Here is a 25,388-nt window from a genome sequence, read left to right as displayed (position 1 = left end):
AGACATCACTATAAATTCCTTTTCCCGCCCTCATTTTTATTCTAGAGTGGGTGCAGATGGCGTGATCTAGACCTTAAAAGCCACACACACACACACACACACACACACGTTACAGGCCATGATCAAGGGGCATGATCCGGATAAGCAATGCTGCACCTACTCTAGAGTAATTCAATAAAATAAAATGACGTAGCTGCCACATACATACATTCAAAATAATGTCTGTTTTGGCCCCTAAGGGGTAGGCAGCATTAATTTTTCTGTTCTTTGTTTATAAGTAGTAATAAAAAGTACATGAGTCATTTTGGGGGGAACAGGTTCTATAGGTCTTTGTACCATGGGGAAAATATACCCATTGGGTAGATTGTTCTACTGCCACAAGCATCAAACCTGGGGCAGTGGTATTTGCTGTAGCACCTGGGCTACAATCCTCTTGACTCTTATCAGAGCCCCAACCTTGTTTTGGGGAGACAGATTGATCTGTGGGATGATGATGATGATTTCTTACCCACCTCTCCCTTTGGATTGAGGTGGGGAACAACATTAGTACAACAATGCAATATAAATCAAATACATAAAATTAATTTAAAAAGCATATAAAACCAATACAATATCAAAATAACAATCAAGACATCTTAAAATTCTTGGTTTAAAATTCATCTGGGTAGGGCTGCTGGAAGAGGCTAGTCTTTATAGCTGTCTTAAATTCTGAGAGAGCTTTAAGCTGACGAATCTCCTCCAGCAGGCCACTCCATAGTCTGGGGAAGACAAAAGAAAAGGTCCTCTGGTTAACAGTTGTCAGCCTAGTTTTGGCAGACTGAAGTAAGTTCTCCCAGAGGACCTGAGTGTGCGGGGTGGATTGTACAAGAGAAGGCGATCCCGCAAGTAACCTGGACCCAAACCATTTAGGGCTTTAAAGGTAATAACCGACACTTTGTACTTTGCTCAGAAACTAATTGGCAGCCAGTGGAGTGATTAATGTTGGGGTAATATACTCACCCCTAGATGTACCGGTGACCAACCTGGCTGCCATATTTTGAACTAATTGAAGTTTTCGAACTAGGTACAATGGTAGCCCTATGTTCAGCGCATTGCAGAAGTCAAGTCTTGAGATACCAGCGTGTGCGCTATCAACTTTAGGTCTTCCAACTCTAGGAGAGGGCGCAGCTGGCACAAAAGCCAAAGCTGATAGTAGGCACTCCTTGCCGCCGCATCTATCTGGGCTGACATTTGGAGTGCCGGATCCAGGAGCAGCCCCAAGCTGCGAACCTAGTCTTTCAGGGGGAGTGTAACCCCATCCAGAACTGGTTGACACACCTCCAAACCCAGGTCAGAGCCCTTGACAGCAAGCACCTCCGTCTTGTCTGGATTCAGCTTCAGTTTGTTTTTCCTCATCCAGCCCATTACCTCCTCCAAGTATTCATTCAGAGGAAACACACTATCCTTAGCTGATGCTGTTATCAATGGCATAGATAAATATATTTGGGTGTCATCGGCATACTGATAGCACCCTGCCCCCCATGCCTCCGGATGATTTCTCCCAGCAGTTTCATGTAGATGTTAAACAGCATTGGGGATAGGATGGTGCATTGTGGTACACCATACAACAGCTCCTTTTTTGAGGAGCAAGCATCACCATCCGGAACCTACCCGAGAGGTAGACCGGAACCACTGGAACACAGTGCCCCCAAATCCCTCAGGTGTTCCAGAAGGATACCATGGTCGATGGTATCGAAAGCCACTGAGAGGTCCAAAAGTACCAGCAGGGACACACTCCCTCTGTCAATACTCATGCAAAGGTCATCCACTAAGGCAACCATAGCTATCCCACTCTGAAGCCGGTTTGAAATGGGTCTAGAAAATCTGTATCATCCAAGACGGCTTGGAGTTGGAAGGCAACTGTGTGTCCATTTCTTAAATGACTGAAAAAGAAAATGAATGCACCTACACTCATTTCCAATTTGTTTCCATGAGAAATGACTGAAAATGCAGACAGAAATGGAGAAATAAATGAAAATATTTTAGAGAGGAGTTCCTGAAATGGATAAGAGAGATTACATTGCACTGCTTAGCAAATTAATACAAAGGGATAAATCCAGGGAACATTCTGTAGAGAGGAGAGAATCTTGGCAAGCTTTGAAAGTGACAAGATATCAAGTACTGTCCAATCTGAATCATAAAGCAAGGGGAAGCTTAGAGGAGGCGGTTGGACTCGATGGCCTTATAGGTCCCTTCCAACTCTACTATTCTATGATTCTATATCACAATTTTTGCTAATAAAGTGGGTACCGTCTGTCCAATCTGTCAGAAACCTGGGGAAAATAGTACAATGCATGGAAATGTTGTTCCACTCGGATAGAAAACTCCAAAGTTACAGAAGACAGGCTGGGTCTCCACTGAAATCCATAGAGAGAGTAACAAGAAATGAACAATAAAAGAAACCCTAGAATTAAAGGGAAAAAATGAATGAGAAAATAATGAAAGGAAATGTACTGAATGGTGCTGGCCAGAAACAAAACGAAAAATGAAATGAAATGATTTTTTCCCCTCAAGTCCACCTCCCTAGTAGATAGCACTGGGAAAGATGAAACAATACTCCGATTTGATGTAAGAAAGTTCCTTATATCCTTGAAAGGGAAATTTCACTACCATTTCTATTTCCGTGGGAAAGGATTACCCACTTGCTTTTAAGCGACGAAGCCTGTAGACTGTAATAAAGGTGTATGATCAATACCATCTGACTCTCTAGCCCACTGTATTTAGCACACCAGGTTTCCTTACAGTGGCAATTCCAGCATGATCATTCTTTTGAAGAGCCTCCTTTCATTTTCTGCTCACATTTTATTTCTCATTAGTGTATGGTGGAAAGCTAAATTGCTACATAACCTCGAGCTGTGATATGTTCCCTTTTTAATGTCATTGTGCAAATGTTAAATGTTGCCAGATCCTTTATGTTGGGAATGTGTGTGCTACGTGTCTTTGAAGTGGTTAAATGCAAGTTTATATGACAATTCCATTCATAGTTTATTCTTTTAAAGAAAGAAATAAAAACAGGCAAACTGCAGATTCCTCATGATCAAAGGTCAGAACTGGCAAAGGGGGAGTGTACCAGATTGGTTAAATCCATTCCGGTTTTTGTGGATTGTTTTTGCAGATTGTCAGGCAACTTTCATTTCATTGTCTGCTTATTGACAGAATCTGATTGTTATTATTTTTTTAGGGATGTATGAGACTTCCGTTCCACTTGCACAAATGCAAATTTGTGCACATCACTCCAAACGTTTTTTGTTTGTTTTAAACAGACCACAGAATCTGCAGGACTTGGAAAAAGCTGGTCCATTGCAGAAACAATTCATTGAAATCTGAACTCATTGCAGTCCATTGCTGATTTCTCTGATATCCCTACTGGCAACAGATGACCTTATATCTAGCACTTAGATACAAAAACAGCCTCTCAATGCATATCTTTAATATCCCCACTTTACATCTACAGCTGATGGAGAATGGCTGTTTAGTAAAATGCCTTTTACACATTACAGTAATGTGGTGGAAGACACTTTCCCCATGGATTTTTCCCATAATGGTGATGTAATCATATGGGCCTAACTAGTCATATTGGCCTTCCCATCAAGTTCTATGTGATTTTTTAAAAAATAAAATAAATATTTATTCATTTGTTTGTTTGAAAACATTTCTTGGCCACCTTTCAGGGCAGAAGTACTCCCAAGGCTGCTCACAGCAATGAAATATATAAAAACAGTTAAAATGTTAATAGTGATAAAAACATAAACACAGTAAAATGAAAATAAGAGCCAACAATAAAACCAGCAAAACAAAGGCAGTATCAGCGACCACAGAGTCATATTAAGAGAAGACCAAGGTAAAATATATTTTCAAGGCCTTCTTAAAAGCCTGCAATGCTGGATCATGGTGGACCTATGATGACACCTTATTCCAGAGGTGTGGGGCTACTGTGGAGAAGGCCTTTCTGTCAGTACAATCAACCCTGCTGACATTGTTGTAGACCTCTAAACATTGCCGAGTACCAGGGGACAAACTCAGGTAAAATCAATTCCCATGGGACAGCTATTAAAGTGCATCAGTCTATCGTTGAAGTAGAACTGAACTCAGAGAAATAGGAAGCTGCCTTGTCATGAGTTAGACCATTAGTCCATCTAGCTCAGCATTGTCTACATTGACCTAAAACAACTCTCCAGTTTTAGGCAGGGCTCCTTCCCGCCCTGCCTGGAGGTTCCAGAGACTGAATCTCAGACCCTCTGCATGCAAAGCATGTACTCTACCACTGAGCTATGGAGCCTCCCCAGGTACCTGCAGATGAACTTTAATACTCTATGTCTGTATATCCACACCACTACACCCACTTTTAAGTTGCAAATGCAGGCCTAATGTATTAATGATGTGCACTGATGAATTAAACAAGTTTGCACCACTACTCCCCCCAAAAAATCAGAATAACATAGTCAGTCCATTTTACTTTCCACACTTTTGTAGTTTGTTTTATTGCCAACCTTCATTATTCCTTGGTAATTTTCCAAAAAGGTATGCAAAAACGATGCTGCACATGGTGAGGTGCATTCATGCCAGGCAACCTCATCCCCTCTATTGCTAGGGGTCTCATTGCAAGGGTGTTGCTGTTATGCACATGGTTACGAGGCTCGTATACACTTAAGAGAATCTTTTTCCCAGCCTATGCACATCAGTGCAATATTGTATGCACAGAACAAAGTCTGCCAGATTGTTGTGAAGGCTAGATTATTCTGTGATGCTTTTCTTTATGTGGCATTGTTCTGAGAAGGTCAGTGAATTCACTGGAGCTAAGCAAATTTAAAATAAATAAGGATTTGAACTTTCAAACTTCAGAGAGTAATACCAAGTGCTATAATTTATATTGAGCTGTTTGGTTGTAATTTGTCAGGCAAACTATATGATGCTGTTTTTGCTCACTAATTGCACCGATCAAAACAAGCATTTAATTTAGGTTTTTCTCCATGTGTGAAATTTCAGTCTGCATCTTTGTTTGCTTTTTTTTGAAATACGTATTAGTAGAAAGAGTAAATACTTTAACTCATGAATGCCTGAGAAAATCAGTATTTCCATGTTTTCCAGAAGTAATTTGCTTCTCTCTCTCAATCAGAATCCATGTGATGACAGACGTCATCTGGATATCTGGTCTAGAGATAAAACTTGTGACCACCTACCCAAATTTCTTGTGATTGGACCCCAGAAAACAGGTAATCAAATGGTTCACTATATAATAAAAAAAAATAAACATTTATTAATAACAGGAAGTGTTGATTTGGGGACTTTGCTCAAGTATTTAAAAGCCATGAGAAGCAACAACAGCCATAGATTCCACCCCTTTGGATCTCAAAACAGCAAATGCTTGGCCAAGTGTTATTGAAGTCAATGCCCTTCCAACTCTTCTATTCTTTGATTCTATGAACCAATCTGCATGACTAAATATAAATTGGTGTCTTCAAAGCCCTGTGGTGAACATTGAACATTCAGTAATGTAGCCTGGACATCAGATTACCCTACTGTGCCCTATCACTTGACCACCTGCCAACATATTGAGGCAAACTGATTCAATATCAGACAATCACTTTGCCATAGATAAACCATTGACCATGCAGTACATAATCCAAGGAATTGCATTAACCTTTTTCTTGAATAGTCCTTTTTTATTTAGAAATTTAGAAAGTACTACTCACTCAGCAAACTTCCAAGAGCGGCTGTTTTTCTCGTCTGGTCAATTTTAATTTAACCGCTTATGGCATTCTCCAGTGTTGAGACTTTGGCCGTAGCTAGACCTAAGGTTTATCCCAGGATCATCCCGGGTTCATCCCTGCCTGAGCGCTGGATGCCCTGTGTGGCACTTAGATGAACAGGTTTGACCCCAGGACAATCCTGGGATAAACCTTAGGTCTAGCTATGGCCTTTGTTTCCATCTATGCAATATCCATCGATAGGTTCAAGGAACAATCTCCACTGTAAAAGACATCCCTGCTGTTTCCTTTACAAGTGCTTCTCTTCTCAACAATGTAAAATTGTCTGTCGTCTAGATTTAAGGAGACAACACTGGTAAATTGAGAGCTAAGGAACGTACACACCAGTACAAAAATGGAGAAACTCCACAATGGAAGCAGTCTCCTGAGTAAAAACTAGGGGTGTGCATGGACCCCCCACTCCGCTTCACTTCCAGATTTGTGAGTTTCGGATCGGGCCGCTTCGCCCCGCTCCGCCCATTTCCGCTCCGCTCTGCTCGGAGCTCCGGATCCGGATCGAAGCTCCGTTTTTCCCCCCCATAGGGTTGCATTGAAAGCTAAAAAAGTAAACAACTTTTTTTCTGTTCAAGTTAGAAACCTCACGTTTGGCACCATGACACCTCATGGACGTATACACACGCACGCCAAGTTTCAAGGCAATCCCATCATCCCCTGATTTTTGGGGAATTTATGAAAATCGGGCACCCCATTCAGACCCCTTGGGATAGCTCCGTCAATTTGCACGTTAGAAACCTCAAACACGCCACCATGACAGCTTATCCATGTGTCCACATGGACGCCCAGACTCAAGGTAGTCCCATCATCCCTTGATTTTTGGCGCAGCTCTAACCTCTAACACACCACCCATAACCCTAAGTCACACCCCTTTCGATAGCTCCGTCAATTTGCACGTTAGAAACCTCAAACTCGGCACCATGATAGCTTATCCACGTGTCCACATGGACGTCAAGTTTCAAGGCAAACCCATAATCCCCTGATTTTTGGGGAATTTATGAAAATCGGGCACCCCATTCACACCCCTTTCGATAGCTCCGTCAATTTGCACGTTAGAAACCTCAAACTCGCCACCATGAAAGCTTATCCAGGGATACATACGCACGCCGAGACTCAAGGCAGTCCCATCATCCCCTGATTTTTGGGGAATTTATGAAAATCCAACACACATTCACACCCCTTTCCAATAGCTCCGTCAATTTGCACGTTAAAAAAAAACCTCAAACTCACCACCATGACAGCTTACCCAGGGATACATACGCCGCACGCCGAGACTCAAGGCAGTCCCATCATCCCCTGTTTTTTGGCAGAGCTTAAACCTGCAGACCTCTCAATGGGGCCATTTCAAAGGAAATCCCAACATGCCATGAATTGGGGAGTAGAGATAAACCTATGAATCTTCTTCCACACTTGAAAAATGGATTTGGAACTTCCAAAACTCCAAGTGAGCGCAGGAAGGACTTCTCCCCTGAGTCAAAGCCAGACACACACAACATCCCTGCAAGGCGGGCAGGGGAGGAGAGAGGGAAGGCAGGCAGGCAGGCAGCAGACATTTCTGGGGGCATAAGGAAGTGAGCCAAGGATAAGCCAGTAATGCATATAAAATGGAATAAATAAATAAATAAATAAATAAACGAAGGAGGGGTGGAATTAAAAGCAGCAGTGTTGCTGAATAAACAACAAGAAGAACTTTTTAAAAAGTTATATCTGTCTTTTACCAGTAATAGGGGGACGTGCCCAGGGGAGGGGGAAGCAGCAGCTGCCAATTTGACTGGTCCTAGTAGTGACCAGTCTTTTAAGAAGCAACGCTGTCAGTTCAACTCATGAAAGACATTGCTCCACCACTAAGAAGTAAAACGCTCACTTCAACTCATGATAGGCATCGCTCCACCACTAAGAGAAGTAGAACTGTCACTTCAACTCATGATAGGCATTGCTCCACCAGGTTACTCTCTTTGGAAGGCTCTGATGGCCTTCCAAGTACAGGAGAGAGTGGGGGCACGTCCACAATGAGATGCCCTAGGGGAGCTCATCCCCTTGCACCACATCTTTTCAGTTGTTCCCCAAAGTTAGGGTGGGTAGCAGTGCTGTGTTTCTATCTCTTATTATTGGCTTAGTATATGATTTCACAGGTTGTGTTTGTGCATTTGGTGGGGCTACTGTTTTAAAAAACACTGGGAAAAGTCCGTTCAGACTAAGAAAGAGAAGTTTCCCAGAATCCCAAGTTACCTGTTTTGCCTATCCCCTCCTCCAACTTTGGGATCATGTGATCATGACCGGGAGTTGACTCTGCCCCTCAGCAATCGAAAAGGTAATCTTTTTCCCGCCTTTACCCTACTTTTAAAAAAATTCTAGTGCGCGACCCGCACCACGCAGAGAGGTGAGAGTAGTCTCAAAATGACCCCCATCCACGACTGTCTAAGCACAAGAATTTTCAGAATGATAGCTTAAAAATCAACCCAGTTATCCCTGATTCTTTTCCGCAATGCAATCCTATGGGCGAAAACCGCCGTTTGACCCGCGCTGTCCCTGTTTGTTGACCCGATTTTTAAAAAAATATAGCACGCGACCCGCACGACGCAGAGAGCTGAGAGCAGTCTCAAAATGACCCCCATCCACGACTGTCTAACCACAAGAATTTTCAGAACGATAGCTTCAAAAACAACCCAGTTATCTATGGGCGAAATGTTTCAAGATGGCGATCGGAGCGCTCCACGGAAAGAGAAGCGCTCCGAAAATGGTCGCTTCTCTTTGCCTTGCTTTTAGGGGTCCGCGGTCTGCTTCTACTCCGCCTCTGGGCAAGGCGGAGCAGGCCAATTCGCTCCTGCTTCTGCGCTTCTAATAGGAGCGGAGCACATGCCTAGTAAAAACAATGCAATTTAAAGGCAAAATAGCCTGGCTAATTCCATTTCAGTGACAGAGAAGCCAAGTGGGGAAGAAGGTACTTAGCTAAAGATTAATTCTTTGTCCAGTATCGTGAGCCAGCATTGGGTTAACAAAAGACCTAAATCACATATTTTTAAAAGTGTAGACCTAAGTTTCTTTTTTATGATTGCATGTAAAATTTTGCTAAGTAAAGCACATACAGCTATACTCATCAGAGAGTATAGCTGCCTTCTCAAACTGGGGAGAGGCAACGAGTGGGATGCCGCAGGGCTCAGTCCTGGGCCCAGTGCTCTTCAACATTTTTATTAATGATTTGGACAAGGAGGTGCAGGGAACGCTGATCAGATTTGCAGATGACACAAAATTGGGTGGGATAGCTAATACCCTAGAAGACAGAAACAAACTTCAAAGTGATCTTGATAGGCTGGAGTGCTGAGATGAAAACAACAGAATGAAATTTAATAAGGATAAATGCCAAGTTCTACATTTAGGGAATAGAAACCAAATGCACAGTTATAAGATGGGGGACACTTGGCTCAGCAATACTACAAACTTGAAAGATCTTGGAATTGTTGTAGATCACAAGCTGAACAGTGCGATATGGCTGCAAGAAAGGCAAATGCTATTTTGGGCTGCATTAATAGAAGTATAGCTTCCAAATTACGTGAGGTACTGGTTCCTCTCTATTCGGCCCTGGTTAGGCCTCATCTAGAGTATTGTGTCCAGTTCTGGGCTCCACAATTCAAGAAGGACGCAGACAAGCTGGAGCGTGTTCAGAAGAGGGCAACCAGGATGATCAGAGGTCTAGAAACAAAGCCCTATGAAGAGAGACTGAAAGAACTGGGCATGTTTAACCTGGAGAAGCGAAGATTGAGGGGAGACATGATAGCACTCTTCAAATACTTAAAAGGTTGTCACACAGAGGAGGGCCAGGATCTCTTCTCGATCCTCCCAGAGTGCAGGACACGGAATAACGGGCTCAAGTTAAAGGAAGCCAGATTCCGGCTGGACATCAGGAAAAACTTCCTAACTGTTAGAGCAGTGCGACGGTGGAATCAGTTACCTAGGGAGGTTGTGGGCGCTCCCACACTAGAGGCATTCAAGAGGCAGCTGGACAACCATCTGTCAGGGATGCTTTAGGGTGGGTTCCTGCATTGAGCAGGGGGTTGGACTCGATGGCCTTGTAGGCCCCTTCCAACTCTGCTATTCTATGATTCTATGATTCTATGAGAACTGGGATTGGCTGCAGCTTTCTCTCAAGTGGACGCTTGGTTGCAAACCCAGGTTGGGTGCAACATAATGCATAGGGAGTGGGGGCAAATAGTTGTGATCCTCCTACAGTACTTTCAAACTTCCTGCAGTTCAATATTTCTGCAGTGGTTGCTGGCATCAAAGATTTCAAGATTGAATCCTTGGAAGTGAATAATTTGCCAACAGAGCCAAGTAAGCTGGTGAGGATCAACTGATGGAATCTCACGCTTGATAAGAAATAGTCATCAACTCTAAGCCATTGCAACTTTCTTCCCACACAGCAGTATAATGCATATTTAAAGAAACCCCACTGGCTTCCTAATCAGATTACCCTGTTTTCCTGCTATGGATGAGTCAGTGAAAAAAAGAAAGCTTTTAAATCATCTAAATCTAATTTCGCAAAGCTAATGTAAAAAGTACTGCAACTGCAAGCATGTTTGAAATCAGACATTATTCCACCTTCTGTTGCCCAGCCACAAATCCCTTATTAGTTTCTCTTCTAGAGGAATCATAGAACCATAGTGCTAGAAGGGACCCCAAAAGTCATCTATTCCAAACCCCTGTCAATACTGGAAATTCACTACTATATTATCCCTGGTAGGTGGCCATTCTGAACCTTCTTAGAAACCTCTAATGAAAGAGAGTCCACCACCTTCTGAGGCAGTCTTTTCCACAATCAAACAATTCATGGCATCAGGTAGTTCTTCATAGGGTGACCATATGGAAAGGAGGAAAGGGCTCCTGTATCTTTACCAGTTGTATAGAAAAGGGAATTTCAGGAAGTGCCATTTGTTTGTATGCATGCAGCACCTGGTGAAATTCCCTCTTCATCACAACAGTTAAAGCAGCAGGAGTTATACCTGCTGAAATTCCCTTTTCTATACAATTGTTAAAGATACAGAAGCCCTGTCCTCCTTTTCATATGGCCACCCTACGTTCTTCCTAACATTTAGTTGAAATCTCCTTTCTTGTAATTTGAATTAGTTTGTCTACTACTCTTTGGAGCAACTCTTTGGAGTTTTGTTTTTTGGATTTTGGTACCAGTCACTTCACATGCAATCCTGTTGTTTTTACCCAGAAGTAAGTCCCACTGCATTCAATGTTGCTTACATCCGAGTAAACGTGTTGTGGATTGCAGTCGTACACTTCAGTTCTAACCACAACTTTTGGGAGAAGGACATGATGATTTTAGCATCAAATTTAAATCCATTCACAATTGTAAAGTGTACTGAGTTACTCAGATGACATTTTTTGTCCATCCTATCCAACCTCAAAACATTGTCGTGAAAAGAAGCATGGTGATTTATTGATACGTATTGTGTATTCTTGAGAAATGATGGAAGACAAATCTAATGTGTGTGTAGTTAGGGGTGGGTGCATGTTGGAAAGGTTCCTCAGATATAGGACATCTTTTTTTAAGTATGGATACACACTTCCCACTGAAGTCAATAGGGGTTTCCTTAACTCATCAGAGAGCAAAATTTAAGTTAAAAAAAAAAAAAAATTTCAACAAGTCTTTGCCTTGATTGATATAAAATTACATGATATTAACATATTTTTTCCATAACTGGGATTTCTTTCTCCATCTGGGAATATATTTCTTGCAAAACCAAAGTTTAAATGTTTAACATCCTTTGCCCTTTCCTACACTATCATATAATCCTGCCTTCTGGTGTTTTTTTCCCTGTAGGAACAACAGCACTTTATTTATTTCTCCTTATGCATCCTTCCATCATTAGCAATCTCCCTAGTCCAAAAACCTTTGAAGAAGTTCAATTCTTTAATGGAAACAACTATCACAAGGGAATCGACTGGTAAGAAGAATAACAAAAAACACAAATGTCCATTGTTAGCATATGCTAAACCACAGAAGAGCAATTATAGAAGTATTTGCGACATCTACATAATTTCCAGATGAATTTTCAGTGCGTGGTGCCAGGAGAATGAATTAGAAATTAGTAATTCCTGATGAGATGTTTGCCAAAATGTTGCTCCCTTATTTCTCATTTCATGTTACAATATCAATATTTATGTTTTCCAGAAAGAAATGCAGTTGAGGAAAGAGTTGATCTTTCATGTTTTGTTCCTTTTCAGACTCTTTTAATTTGTTTTTAATTGGCTGTTCTGGATTTGTTGTGAATTATTTTCAGCAGCAAGGAAAAAGGCAAGTTCAGTATTGGGAATGATCGAGAAAATGAATGAACATAAAGCAGAAGTATGTTTCTCTGTTGTCAGTGGGGTAGTGAATCTGCTCCAGGTTTCAGTTTGAACCAGTCAGCATCTTGGGTAGCTCCTTTAGAGTTCCAACTGGTTCTGACTGAAACCTGGTGTAGATTCACCGCCCCACTGACATCAGAGCCACCAGCCTCCACCGGCTATCATAATGGTCAGCTGATTAAGCACCTACAGTTAGAACTCCCACACTGGGAATCGTAGGACTTTTTTTCTGTCTAAACATGCATAGAATTGTGCCCTAACAGTGCATTTCTGTAAATGATTACTCCAGAGTAAGCCTTACTGAGTTCATTGGGACTTACTTTCAGTTAAGTGTGCATAGGATTGCAGCCTAAGTGGGAGGAGACAGGTCTATATAACCATGACTAATGTGTACCTATCAGCAAAGTTCTATTCGTGTTTTGCTTTTTAATGCAGCTTTTCACAAAATCGTAACTACTCAAATGACATACATTGTATACAAGATATGAGACTCCGATTGATTGATTGATTGATTGATTGATTGATTGATATTTGTATCCCACCTTTCTGCCACAGTACTCAAGGCTGTGGCAGAAAGTAATTCAAAGACCCATAAAAAAAAGTTCTATGAAATGCAGTATAAGCAGTATGAACTATGAGTAACTTGTGCACCAGGACCCTGCAGATGACAGCAGTGGTTGCATGAATGGAAGTCAACATGGGTTTCCCACTGCAGGTAATGGTAGGTTTGCTACAGTGCATGTGTCTGCCTGTCCAGGGGCCAGCCAGGAAGGAAGATGGAGGAAATAGTTCTCCATTGAGCAGTTGGCCAATACCATAAGGCATGCACAGTTGTACCAGCAGCAGTGATGGATCACTTGATGTTCATTCATTTTTTTCCAGTGTATATCTTTGACTTCAGTTACATATACTCCAATACTTCATTTCACATGACATGCATGCACAAACGCGCACACAGGGAGTCCATTAAAAAAGTATTATTATTATTGATATTATTTGTTAAATGTATTAGATGCCTTTCTCTAAAAAAAAAAAAGACTCAAGGCACCTTATAGCAGAGAATAAAATATACATAGACTTAAAACAACTGAAAACAGCTAAAAACAATTTATTTAGTTAGTTAGTTATTGCATTTTTATACCGCCCAATAGCCAAAGATGACAATATGACACCAGCCCACATTTGGGGAACCACCACCAAGATAGGCCTTTTCCCTTGTTTGCTAGATTTCCAAGTGTTAGTATGATTTAACATATACTCTCACCCCCTTCATCATGGCTGATACTGTATTTTTGCTTTCAGGTATATGGATTTTTTCCCTACCCCATACAACATCACCACTGATATCTTGTTTGAGAAAAGTGCCAACTACTTTCACTCAGAAGATGCTCCGAAACGTGCAGTCTCCTTGATTCCCAAGGCAAAAATCATCACCATTCTTATTGATCCATCAGACCGAGCTTACTCCTGGTATCAGGTATGATGTTTGCACTGGGAAAAGTGAGCTAACAGCTGTGATAAGCCCAATGCAGATCCATTACTTTGATGGCATGGCAGCTGTTTCATTGGGGCTTATTTCCTGCCACCAAATCTCTAGATGGAAGGACCACATTGGTTAGGCAAATGTAGGGATGTATGAGAAATTCATTTCAGTTCATGTGTTTACCAGTATTTACCCAGTTTGCACCTCCTGGAGCCAAACACGAACTCAAATGCAATCTGCAAGCTTTCAACACGATTCACAGAACGAAAAGAAAATGCATTACAGTGTCTATATTTGAAAACAGTGCATGAAAAAAATGCCAAAAGTGCACACAAACACACTTTAATCAATTGGAGGAAAATGTGCCCAATTGATGCGTATATTTGGGAAAATATGCACAAACTTGCACACAAATTTAGTGGGGAAAACCCACCCAAAGCTCACAATAAGTCAGAACAAATTTTGAGATGGAATTTATTTAATTATTATTATTTATTTATTTATTTATATAGTGCCATCAACGTTCATGGTGCTGTACAGAACAAAATAAAACAGAATACAAAACACCCTGCCATATGGCTTACATTCTAAAATCACAATAACAAACAAACAGGGAGGGGAAAGCCCAACCAGCATGGGGGACAATAAAACTAATAATAAAAACTAGTATGGTCACACTACAGATTATAAGCTTTCGAAAAAAGAAATGTTTTCAAGTAAGATTTAAAAACTGAGATCGACATCGCCGTTTGCAGATGCACTGGAATAGAATTCCAGGCATTTGGAGGACATTGATGAGTTTGAGTTTTGTTGATTGACCCATCTGTATACAAATAGCTTGGTTTATTCCCTGCTATATTGCTATATTTTCCACCTTATCAGAGGGGTATGGGAAGGTATGAGCAATTGACTCTTAGCTCATTGCAATAAAGTAAGAATCAGACCTCAAACACATGGACCTGGTTGTAGAAACCCATACTGGGTTTCGTTCTGTTGTAGTGCATTGCTCCACTGCAACAGTAGCTTATTGTCCCTGTGAGCCAAGACAACTGGAAATGGACTTCTTGACACAAAGCATAATGCCAGTCTCCAACCTACAATGTCTGCAATTCTTCCCACCCTACTAACGGATACTGTGGGTCCTACCGCTCAGAATCCACAGGGCAGAGGAAACTGACTTCTGTTGCATCATTGCAAGAGAACTAGTCATCCCAAACCAGCTAGGGAGAGAGAGGCATGAAAGCAGGATATCCTTCATATATTCAGTGGCCAAGAAATGATTCATTCATTTATAATATTTCTAAATTGCCATTCACAAGTTTGTTTGCAAAATATTAAACATACAAGTATAAAATTAATCCAATGGAAACAGTATATAACAATGCTTTAAAAGTAGGGATGTGCTCCGCTTCTCCTCAAACCGGAGAAGCAGGAGCAGAGCGGGGGGCTTCGCCTGCCCTTAAGGCGGAGGCGAAGAGGATTGGGGGGCCGGTGGAGCGTTGCGAAGAGGATCGAGGTGAAGGCAGATCCTTTGCCTCGATCCGGAGCTCCGCAAGAAAGGTAAGTGGGGTTTACCGGGCCCTGCCGCTGTCGCCCATGCGGCGACAGCGGCAGGGCCCGGTAAAACCCCCTCCCTCCTCTCCCTTACCTGCGTCCATCCGCGGTCCCTCGGCTTCTTCAATTGAGCCTGTGGCTCAACCAGGAAGTCTAGGCCGCACTCGGCCTAGACTTCCTGGTTGAGCCGCAGGCTCAATTGAAGAAGCCGAGGGACCGCGGACGGACGCAGGTAAGGCCCCCCTCCCCCTTGGTCCCTTACCGGGCTCTGCCGCCATCGCCGCACAGGCGGCGACAGTGGCCCGGCCCGGTAAATCCCTCCTCTCCGTGGCGCCACTCCCCTCCACTGTGGAGCTCCGATTCGGAGCCGGAGCTCCGCAGTGAAAAGGAGCAGACTATGGGCAGAGCGCAGCGGGCCGATCCGAAATTTTTGGATCGGCCAGCGGGGCGGAGCGGGGGGTCCGTGCACACCCCTATTTAAAAGTATGTAAAAGCAATAGTAAAATGCTCCAACAAGTTCCCAAATGTGTGACAGAACAACAAAGTCTTTCCCTGCTTCCAAAAATAAACCAGGAAAGGACACATATGGACTTCTCAGGGAAGCACGTTCCATTCCAGAAAAGGCCCTGCTCCTGGCACATGATATGCCTGGAAATGAACTAGTAATCAGTGCAGATATTTCAGAGCAGGTATATGTTCTCACCAGCCCACACCTATCAAAAAGTGTGGAGCAGCATTTTGAATCAATTGTAACTTACAGGTCATCTTCAAGAGTAGCTCCATGTAGAGCATGTTAGTGTAGTCTAATCTGGAAGTTTTGGGGACATGAATGACAGTAGCAAAATTTCTATCAGTAAAACACTTTCCAGAGATGTAGCTAGGTTAGTTTGTTGCAACAAAAACAAGGAGAGAGTTTTGTGGCAACTTACAATCTAATAATTTAATTACAGAGTGAACTTTGATTACTTTATAAGTGAGACCAGAGCCCACTTTATCAGATGCATGAAATTACCTCCTGAGTAGGGTGACCATATGGAAAGGAGGGCAGGACTCCTGCATCTTTAACAGTTGTATAGAAATGGGGATTTCAGCAGGTGTCATTTGTATGCATGCAACATCTGGTGAAATTTCCTCTTCATCACAACAGTTGCATACTGTCCCTCTTTTGTGTCTGGTCACATTAGTATAGCTCCTGCAGCATTAACTGTTGTGATGAAGAGGAAATTTCACCAGGTTCTCCATATATACAAATGACACCTGCTGAAATTCCATTTTGTATACAATTGTTAATGATACAGGAGCCCTGTCCACCTTTTCATATGGTCATCCTACTTCTGAGTAGGCAGATATATAAACACATCAGTGTAGGGAGGAGAAGAAACATTGTTAAGAGCGAGTTCTAAGGGGAATGCTTTGACTTTACTGCTAGCATTTTTCCTTCTTCTCCTTACATGTATATATTTGCCATATTTTACATCCCATGCATCCAATGCAGTTGACTGGTTGCACAAAAGCTTGTTCCATAATCAACATGTTAGTCTCTAAGGTTCTACAAGGCTTTTTCTTATCTTTTAGTGGTGGGTGAAGTTGGTATGTATTTATTTATTTATTTATTTAAATAAATAAATAAATAAATAAATAAAAGGTACTCAGGGGAAAGACTGGGAAAATCTCAGAGCCCCCACCTCACTTGTGATTAATTAACCTATTTTCTTCAACTAGCATCAGCGTTCTCATCAGGACTCTGCTGCCCTGAAGTTCAATTTCTATGAAGTGGTTACTTCAGATGACTGGGCACCCTCTGAGCTAAAGGCTCTACAGAAAAGATGTTTGATCCCTGGCTGGTATGCTATCCATATAGAAAGATGGCTGACAAACTTCCCCACTTCACAGGTAGTTTCCATCTCGCCAAATATTTTTTCTGTGATAAATGATCATCATAATTTAGTAACATGTTTAATATTGTAACATACTTAATAATTGATTGTAATATTGTAACTTGTTTAATAATGGATTGATAAGCCTCAAGCATACATCTTGCGGTTTATCTTAAAAGACAAAGCACTTCAGTGTGCAGTGTGAGATTCATGCGTCTTCAGTACTAAAATGCAAGATTGCTTTAGGAAGAGCTAGATAATTGCCTTGGCATCTAAAAACTTGAATGTTTATGCTGAAGAATTTTGAAATATTTTTCCAGTCCTCTAGAAGACTAGTGAATATGATGCTGGTGCCTAGACATGTGGATGGCGGAGAAATCCATTTGGGAGGTGAGGTGGGATTCACCGGGTTTTTCTAGGCTCAGCCCCCCAGACTTCACTTTTGTTTCTGTGGCAGTCATCTCAACCTGCAGCAAGTTGTGCCAGTCCAGGAATTGCAACCGAATTTGCACAAATTACAGCCAAATTTGCACCAAAAAATCCCCAGAATTCAGGAAACAAACCCGCACCTTGGGTCACAGATGTGAAGTGAATCGAACACACCATGGAACTCCATTGAGCCAAAGAAGAACTGGATTTCCCAGCAACGGACATCCCTAATCCAGATATCCCCTTTCTTTTGTGTCCTGTACCCGAGTAGGTTGTAGTCTGTGGCACTTCACCTTCCTACTTTATCTGTGCTGGAAAGGGCAGGAAGATAGAAAGAGGAAGGTCTGTGGTGCTTGCATGCATTCAGAGCATCGTCAGGCCAGAAAGCACCAGAGCCCCACACTCAATTAATTCGTGATTAAGTTCAAACCCCAGTCTGTATTATTGTGTGATATTCTCCCCCCTCAAAAATGCACACAACATTCATATTAAAAATGTATTTATAAGGTTGTCCAAAGGCAGCCTTTTAATGTGTTACATCTTTTCCTACACAAAATAGTAGCACCCAGGTGCTGGCATGCACATTCAAAATGGGGCCATAGATGTCCCTGGGAGCAACAGGACATGATGACACGCTGTCCTTCCCAGGGACATTGTATAGTGGAAGAAAAAGACCAGAGCTTGGTAACCCTCAAGTTGTAACAACATTGCACTTATAGAATGGTGGTAGGGAGGGGAGGATCAGCAAGGCTCAAGCGCATCAAAGTTCTTTGTGTTCCCACCTTGGAACATGTTGCTTGATAAAGAGTATGGTTGTCTGTCATGGGGATATATGGCCCTTTTTGGAACCAAGGGATCCTGCAGGTTAGTTCCTGAAACCTGGGAACTTTATCAGTTGAGAGAGAACGCAATTTGTGGCTGTATGTAGTGCAATTTCCACAGAATTCTGGGCATAAATGGTCTATTTTGTGCAAAGTGTTCTATTGAAAGTCATGATTTTGCAATTTGAACATTTTTAAAAAATGTGAGCCAACTTAGGTGGCCTGAGCTCCACCTTACAGCAGGTTTCTCTAACATTCCTAGTAAAGAGTGAACGGCCCTCTCTACCATTTCTACAACTTACCAGGTTACTGCTTACAACAAGGTCAGATTGGCTAACTGGGATTTTTTTTCACTTTCTGCTATAAACGTGCTTGAGACAACAAGGAGTGGTGGTTATTTTTATTAAATTGAGGTGTGTGTGTGTGCGCGTGTGCACATGTGTGAGTACGGTGGTGGGGTGGGATGATAGATTACAGGCACATCTGTTAAAATGGGCACCATGGCCTTTTCATTCTTCGCTCACGACATAGTTTAATTTGTTCTTATACTGTCTTATCAGGGAGAAATGTTTAGATGTGGAACATACCCCAGCCTCTGTTCAGGGATTTAGATTAGAGAGAATCTTATTGGTTTCCTTCAGGCTTTATAATTCTGTTATTCCCTTCTGCCAGCACAATGGCTTTCAGAGTCAAATCCCAAATCGAATGTGTGTTCAAAGTTTTCAGCTCTGGGCTCAGGCTTTATTCTCAATATCTGTTGCATCTGTCTCTGATTTTATTACTGAAATGAAAGAACCAACCTTGTCCTGTTTAAATTTAAGTTCCATGTATGGATAATTGCTTCTTCACAACATAGTTGGTTGTTCCTCCAAAGCCTAGTTATCATGCCCAGTCAGAAACAATTATTCTGGCTTCAATTCTATACCCATTTATCTGGAAATAAGCCCAATTTAACCCAGTTGGACTTATTTCTGGATAGACATGTATAGAGTTGTGCAGTTGACTGCAACCGCTATGTACACTTACCTGGAAATAAGCTCAACAGAACTAAGTAATGAGACTCACCTCTGAGTAAACATGCACAGGATTCTGCTAGTAATGACCTGTGAGATAACTTAAGACCAGTCTAGCCTTTGCCATGACCATTGGGAAGTCGCATGAAATCATTTTGGGGGGGGGGGGGTGGCTTGAATGCTGATCCTCAACGAATATAGATCCTACAAGGCTGCACTCTTTCTTTTAAAGTGAGCTTCTTCTCAGGTTGCCCAGTTGCTGGGATTCATTTTTTAAGTCTGGTGAGAGTGAGCACTTAACAAAATGCAAGAGAGTGCAGTTATTGTGCACTCATAATTAATAATGTGCACTCAACATTTCAATAATTCAAAATAACCCTGCATACCGACGAGATCCAGCAAGGAAACTTTAAAAACAGTGCATGGTTTCTTACAGCCATAGCAGCATCCATATAACTTTTTATTTGTTTGTTTGTCATTTCTGGTCAGAAGAGTCCAATGTAGTGCGGAAGTAGTTGCAACTGACCTTAGACACATCTATCCAACTCTAGGGATGAGGAATCTAGAGCAGCCTGCCCCATGCCTCCAATATTACTCCTATAGATCCACTGAGTTTTCTCAATACGGGTAGTTTAGTTGCCTCTCCAACTTTAGGCATGTAGGTGCCACATGGAGATCTTCTGCTGGAAGTGTAGATCAGGAGTGTTTCGCTTCTTTCAGACCGTGGGCTGAATTTCGTTTTGGAGAAGCTCTTGGGGGCCGCCTTCCATTGGTGAGCAGGGCCAAATGCAAAGGGGGACAGGAACAGCAGCACCAGAAATACCAAGCCCTTCCACTCTGCCCGTAACCTGCTGAACTTGAGCGCCCAGAGAGTTTCAGCTATTGGGTGGTATAGAAATGCAATAAGTAAATAAATACTTTGCAACTAAGAATCTAGTACCTAAAGTGGCTCTTTCCTCCCCTCCTCCCTCCCAAGCACATCTTAATCACCCACATGTTTATTTCTTGCTATGGGGGCGGTATATAAATGAAATGAAATAAATAAATAAATAAAATCCCCTTTCCTTCTAGACTGTAAGCCTATGGGCAGGGACTGTCCTAAGAATTATTTTTGTAACCTGCCTTGAGAGCTTATTATTATTTTAATATATGTATTTTGGCTAAAAGGCAGGATAAATATGCTTTAATAAATAAATAAAATAATATTTTAAGTTAAAGCCCTTCCTGTTGGCAACCAAGCCTTCGGAGAATCATTTCAACCTTTTAGAATGGGGAAGAAAATTGCACAAAAGCCAGGAAGCCACCAAACAATTGGTGGTCAGGGGGAAAGGGGTGGGGCCATGGGAAGAGGGTGGAGCCATCTGGGGAACCCCTGGAGGGATTTATTGGCACCCCAAGCAGGGCTGATTTGGCCCCTGGGACTGAGGTTTTACACCTCTAGTGACCATATGACCATATGAAAAGGAGGACAGGGGTCCTGTATCTTTAACAGTTGTATAGAAAAGGGGATTTCAGCAGGTGTCATTTGTATGCATACGGCACCTGGTGAAATTCCCTCTTCATCACAACAATTAAAGCACGAGCCCTGCCCTCTTTTGTATCTAGTCACTCTGGGCCACGCTCCTGCAACTTTAACTGTTGTGATGAAGAGGGAATTTCACCGGGTGCTTCATGTATAGAAATAACACCTGCTGAAATTCCCTTATCTATTCAACTGTTAAAGATACAGGACCCCTGTCCTCCTTTTCATATGGTCAAAATTTGCTCATCCCTGTGTAAGTCATTAGTAAAACAATGTTCAGAGGAAAGAGGTGTGGCCATCTGGTTAACCCTGGAGGGCACGACTTATGCGGTCAGTGTCTTTTGTAAACTTCCTAGAGAGCTTTAGCTATGGGGAAGTATATAAGTGTAAATAATAATAATAATAATAACAACAAGAAGAAGAAGAAGAAGATCAACAACAACAACAACAATAATTGTTTTGCAAGACCTTGCTTTTATTTGCAAGTAATGACTGTTATTCTTGTTAGCCCTTCTTTTGTGAGATCCTGCTTTTATTGTTTACAACTCTAAAAAATCAAAATTAGGGGAGAATCAAAATTATAGGCAGCTGTTATTTTTCATTGATACATATTTGTTAAAAATATTTGGAGTAGAGCTCCTTGCTTGCTACAGTCTGATCACAGATAAGAACTTATAAATTGATCCTAATGCATGTTAATAGATGCATTTGTTGTATCATGTCATGGGAAATGAGAACGAATGACAAACCCATCTTTTCTCTTGGTAACATGTAAATCAACCTTTGCTACTTCACACTCCCATTGAGTTTAGGGTTAGATAAAACTAAACAGTATTTTTCTATCTAGTTGCTAATTATCGATGGACAGCAACTAAGAAGTGACCCAGCTACTATAATGGATGAAGTTCAGAAATTTCTAGGAGTTTCTCCTCACTATAACTATTCTGAAGCCCTGACGTAAGACCCTTTTATCTCATTTCTTTTCTTTCTCCTTTGTTCTCATCCTATATATCTGTACTTTGCACTGGCAATCTGTAATATTAATATTAGGTGAAAATTACATAGGAAAACAAACAATATTTTCATCTCCTGCATGTTACCAGCCTGAAGTTTTAACATTTTTAGTTAAACTGGTGTAGGATACATTAAAAATCAGAGACAGCATGGTATTATTTTTCCCTCCTGCAGGGAAGGGGCCATTTTCTTTCTGCTTCATGGTTCACATTCCAATTTATGTGCTTGTGGCCAAAAATTCCATAGGGCACAATCTAACCTTAGCTAAGCTCCTTAAGGGTGCAATCCTATGCATGCGTCTTTTTAATAATATTTTTAGTATACATTTCACAAATTTAAAAATCCTATGCATGTTTATTCCCTTTTTTCTGTCCACACATGCATAGGGTTGCACCCTAAAGTTGCAACAGATAAAGTGGAAGTGTTAATTCATTTGCTCAGTGAAACCAATTACGTGGGAAGATGCTTAACTGAGGCCTTAGCTAGACCAAGCTATATCCCGGGGCGATCCCCGGGATCGTCCCTGTGCGTCCACATGACGCACAAGGGATCCCAGGATCAGGGAGGAATCATCCCTCCCTTGCCACGAGATAGAGCCCTACCCTTTGGGCCCACTTTTTCCCTGGTCCTGGGCTAAGCCCGAGACCGTGAAACGTGTTGCCCATTTCCGCGGCTTGACCCCGCTCCACGTGATTACTCACACGGAGCCGGGAGCTGCGCCCATTGGGAGTAGGGTGGGGGGAATGGGGAAATTAATTTAAATTTAAAAAAACACTTACCTTTGCATGCGACCGTTCGTGCGCTGCCATCGCTTTAAGAAAATTTTAAAAATGGCAGGAGCGATGCCTCTTTTCCTGAGGTTGTCGCACCTTACGTATAAACAAGGGAGAGATCTCGCATTAATCACAACGCGAGATCTCCTCTCCCCTCTCCCGGAACAAAAGGTAGGTCTAGCTAAGGCCTTAGGCTGGACCTTGCCCTCATTCTGTAATAATTGTTAAATTTTATTTAATAACAGAATGAACTAACTTGGGCAACTGAATTTCCTTTCACTTAAAAAAAAAAAAAAAAAGAGGTTCCAAATTAGCACTTTTCTTTGCTAAAGTTAAATACATTTCCTTGAAAACAGATATATTGTTTGGAGCATAGTTCTACAGCTTTATTTCTTTCCTTGTGCACAGCAAGCAATATTGCTTCTCCTCTTGGGAAATTACTGAAAGCCAGCAAAAGTACTTTGCTATGCAAAAAGGAGATTGGGAAATCCAAGCTAAAAATGAGTCTCCTCTCAATATATCCATTTAATCAATGATTTATTTAATTTTAATTAATGCCATTGCTAAGGATAATTTGGGTGGTGAGGATTAGTACAGTAATAGACCGGGCTAGAAAAGAAATCCCTCTTTGTCTGAAATGTGCTCACATGAGTGCTATTGCTATTATCGGGAAAAGCCCAGGGCAAAAAAAAAAGGGGAGGGAGGCTAATTGCCATTATATTCCAACCAATTATATTGAAGCATTCCAAAACATCTGCCAAATGTAATGCAAGTCTTTTCAATCTTTCCTCTACATTGCAAGTCCCAAAACAATAGATTTGAACTGACAGGATCTACATTAATGCTTTATGGCACTATTGAAGTGCACTGCCAACTGTTGGGGGCCGTGACACATTCCATATACTGCTTTCATGGTGTTATATCCTGCTTGGTGTTGATCTGTCCTGTCTTTAGCTCATTCCTTAGTGTAGGGGTGGGAAAAACATGGCCCACGGGCCAGAATTGACCCTGGTGCACCCACCACTGCCCGTGTTGTTAAATGTGCAGCGGCATCAGAAAACCCATTTTATTGCTACTGAGTGGTAAATAGGTCAAATTTAGCTTGGAAACAACCTACTTGTTGCTTTGTAGCAGTTTGCTCCCGAATTTCAGTGGTAAACGACCAAGGGTTTCTTGCCAGTGCGCCACAGAATGTACAGTACCCCATAGCATATGGCCCATGAGCAGAGTGTTCCAGGAGGAGGGAAAGCCCCCTGGGCCCTTTCACGTTTTCCTTAGCTTCTGTTTTAGAAACCATTACACTCTCTCATCTTTCACTTTTAAGGTTTGGATTACAAATCTCTGCCAAGATTGCTTTTGGAGTGGGTAGGTTAAAATGAGTGCTCTAGGTTGTTGAGAAAAGTTGGCTTACCACCAGTATAGACCTTACATTAATTCAGGCAAACATTTGTAGGTTTGACCCTCAGAAAGGGTTTTGGTGTCAGCTGCTGGAAGGAGGAAAGACAAAATGCCTGGGAAAAAGCAAAGGCCGAAAATACCCACCAATGGATCAAGAGGTACCATTTTCTTCATATATCTAACTTTGAAATTAAAACTGTGCTTTCTTATTGGGTTTCAGTGAAGTAAAGGTAATGTTTTCTCACCCCATCTGAACCACATGGTTATAGTTCAGACGTGGTCACTGCTCCAAGTTCAAGCACTCTGTTAGATTCAGCCACCATCTTTCCTCTACAATTTTCCTATACTTAAATTATGATGATTTAAATCATGACAGATTAAACAAATGAACATCATAGCTGTATCCTTTTCTTAAAATACTTTACATAATTTAGGATTTTTCCCCGTCGTGGGATTTTCTAGGCAAATCATATATGGGAGTCTAGACTATTATCATTTATCTGACAGATTCCTTGTTTTCTTACTCTCCAGTCGAGGGCCTTCCTCTCAAACTACTACAGAGATCACAATGTGGAACTGTCCAAATTGCTGCACAGACTGGGACAACCTTTGCCATCCTGGCTAAGACAAGAGCTTCAGAAAGTGAGATAGCACAGAGAGAGAGGATGGCATTCTCTTGTCGTTTGCACCACCACCTTCCGCTTTCTTGGTTCACTTTCAATCGTCAAAAGAGGATCTCACGAGGCATTCTTTCTCAAGAGTAAAAAGAAGGCCACACCACACACAAAAAGAAGGCATTTGTTATACATGCACGTGCAGACTGTTATTAGTATCAGCTTTCTGGTCAGCTTCCAGGAAAAGATTCAGAGCTTTGAGGCAATACTCTTTATCCAGTCTGGGATCATATGTACTGTGCTTACCAGAAAGCCCCAGAAACTATATGTATGATCGATAGTCTTCATCATATATGACAAATTACAGTCTGTCAAGACAAAAGCAAAGGATGAAAGCATCTCTCAGTGGATTGTGAGGTTTGTAATTTCCTTGACAACTGCAATTTTAGTCAGTTTCCGTATCCATCCCTCCTTTGTTATTTGAGGGGCTGATCTTATAGACAACTGGAATTTTTTCCCAGTAAAATAAAGGTGGTTACACTCTCCAAGGGTCTCTCTTTTGTAGATATACTTGCTTATTGCATGCTGCTTGTTTTATTGTTCCTTTGTTTCTGCAGTGCGTTCCTTAAGAGGTCACTACCGATCAGCACGTTATGGCTGCTATATGGCCGTCACTTTAAGTTGTTCCACATGATGGCTACTGCCTCATGGCTACCAGGTCACATGTAGAGCCTG

The 25,388-nt window shown here is 41.7% G+C and overlaps 1 protein-coding gene across 1 annotated transcript in view; it reads left to right on the top strand.

The window, feature by feature from the left end:
* Window positions 1-24,701, top strand: part of LOC134405164 (bifunctional heparan sulfate N-deacetylase/N-sulfotransferase 4) — a 126,323-nt gene extending 101,622 nt beyond the window's left edge. The window contains exons 7-13 of the mRNA XM_063136364.1: window positions 5,156-5,252; window positions 11,629-11,752; window positions 13,458-13,632; window positions 16,915-17,085; window positions 21,702-21,811; window positions 24,095-24,197; window positions 24,571-24,701. Coding sequence (XP_062992434.1) covers window positions 5,156-5,252; window positions 11,629-11,752; window positions 13,458-13,632; window positions 16,915-17,085; window positions 21,702-21,811; window positions 24,095-24,197; window positions 24,571-24,690 — 900 coding nt within the window. The 3' untranslated portion in view covers window positions 24,691-24,701. The remainder of the gene's footprint in view (window positions 1-5,155; window positions 5,253-11,628; window positions 11,753-13,457; window positions 13,633-16,914; window positions 17,086-21,701; window positions 21,812-24,094; window positions 24,198-24,570) is intronic.
* Window positions 24,702-25,388: the final 687 nt, after the last annotated feature.

This window comes from Elgaria multicarinata, chromosome 10 (genome assembly GCF_023053635.1).
Source record: "Elgaria multicarinata webbii isolate HBS135686 ecotype San Diego chromosome 10, rElgMul1.1.pri, whole genome shotgun sequence".
Classification (NCBI taxonomy): Eukaryota; Metazoa; Chordata; class Lepidosauria; order Squamata; family Anguidae; genus Elgaria; species Elgaria multicarinata.
The sequence above is the reverse complement of the archived record's forward strand: the minus strand, read 5'-3'. Positions and strand labels throughout refer to the sequence as shown.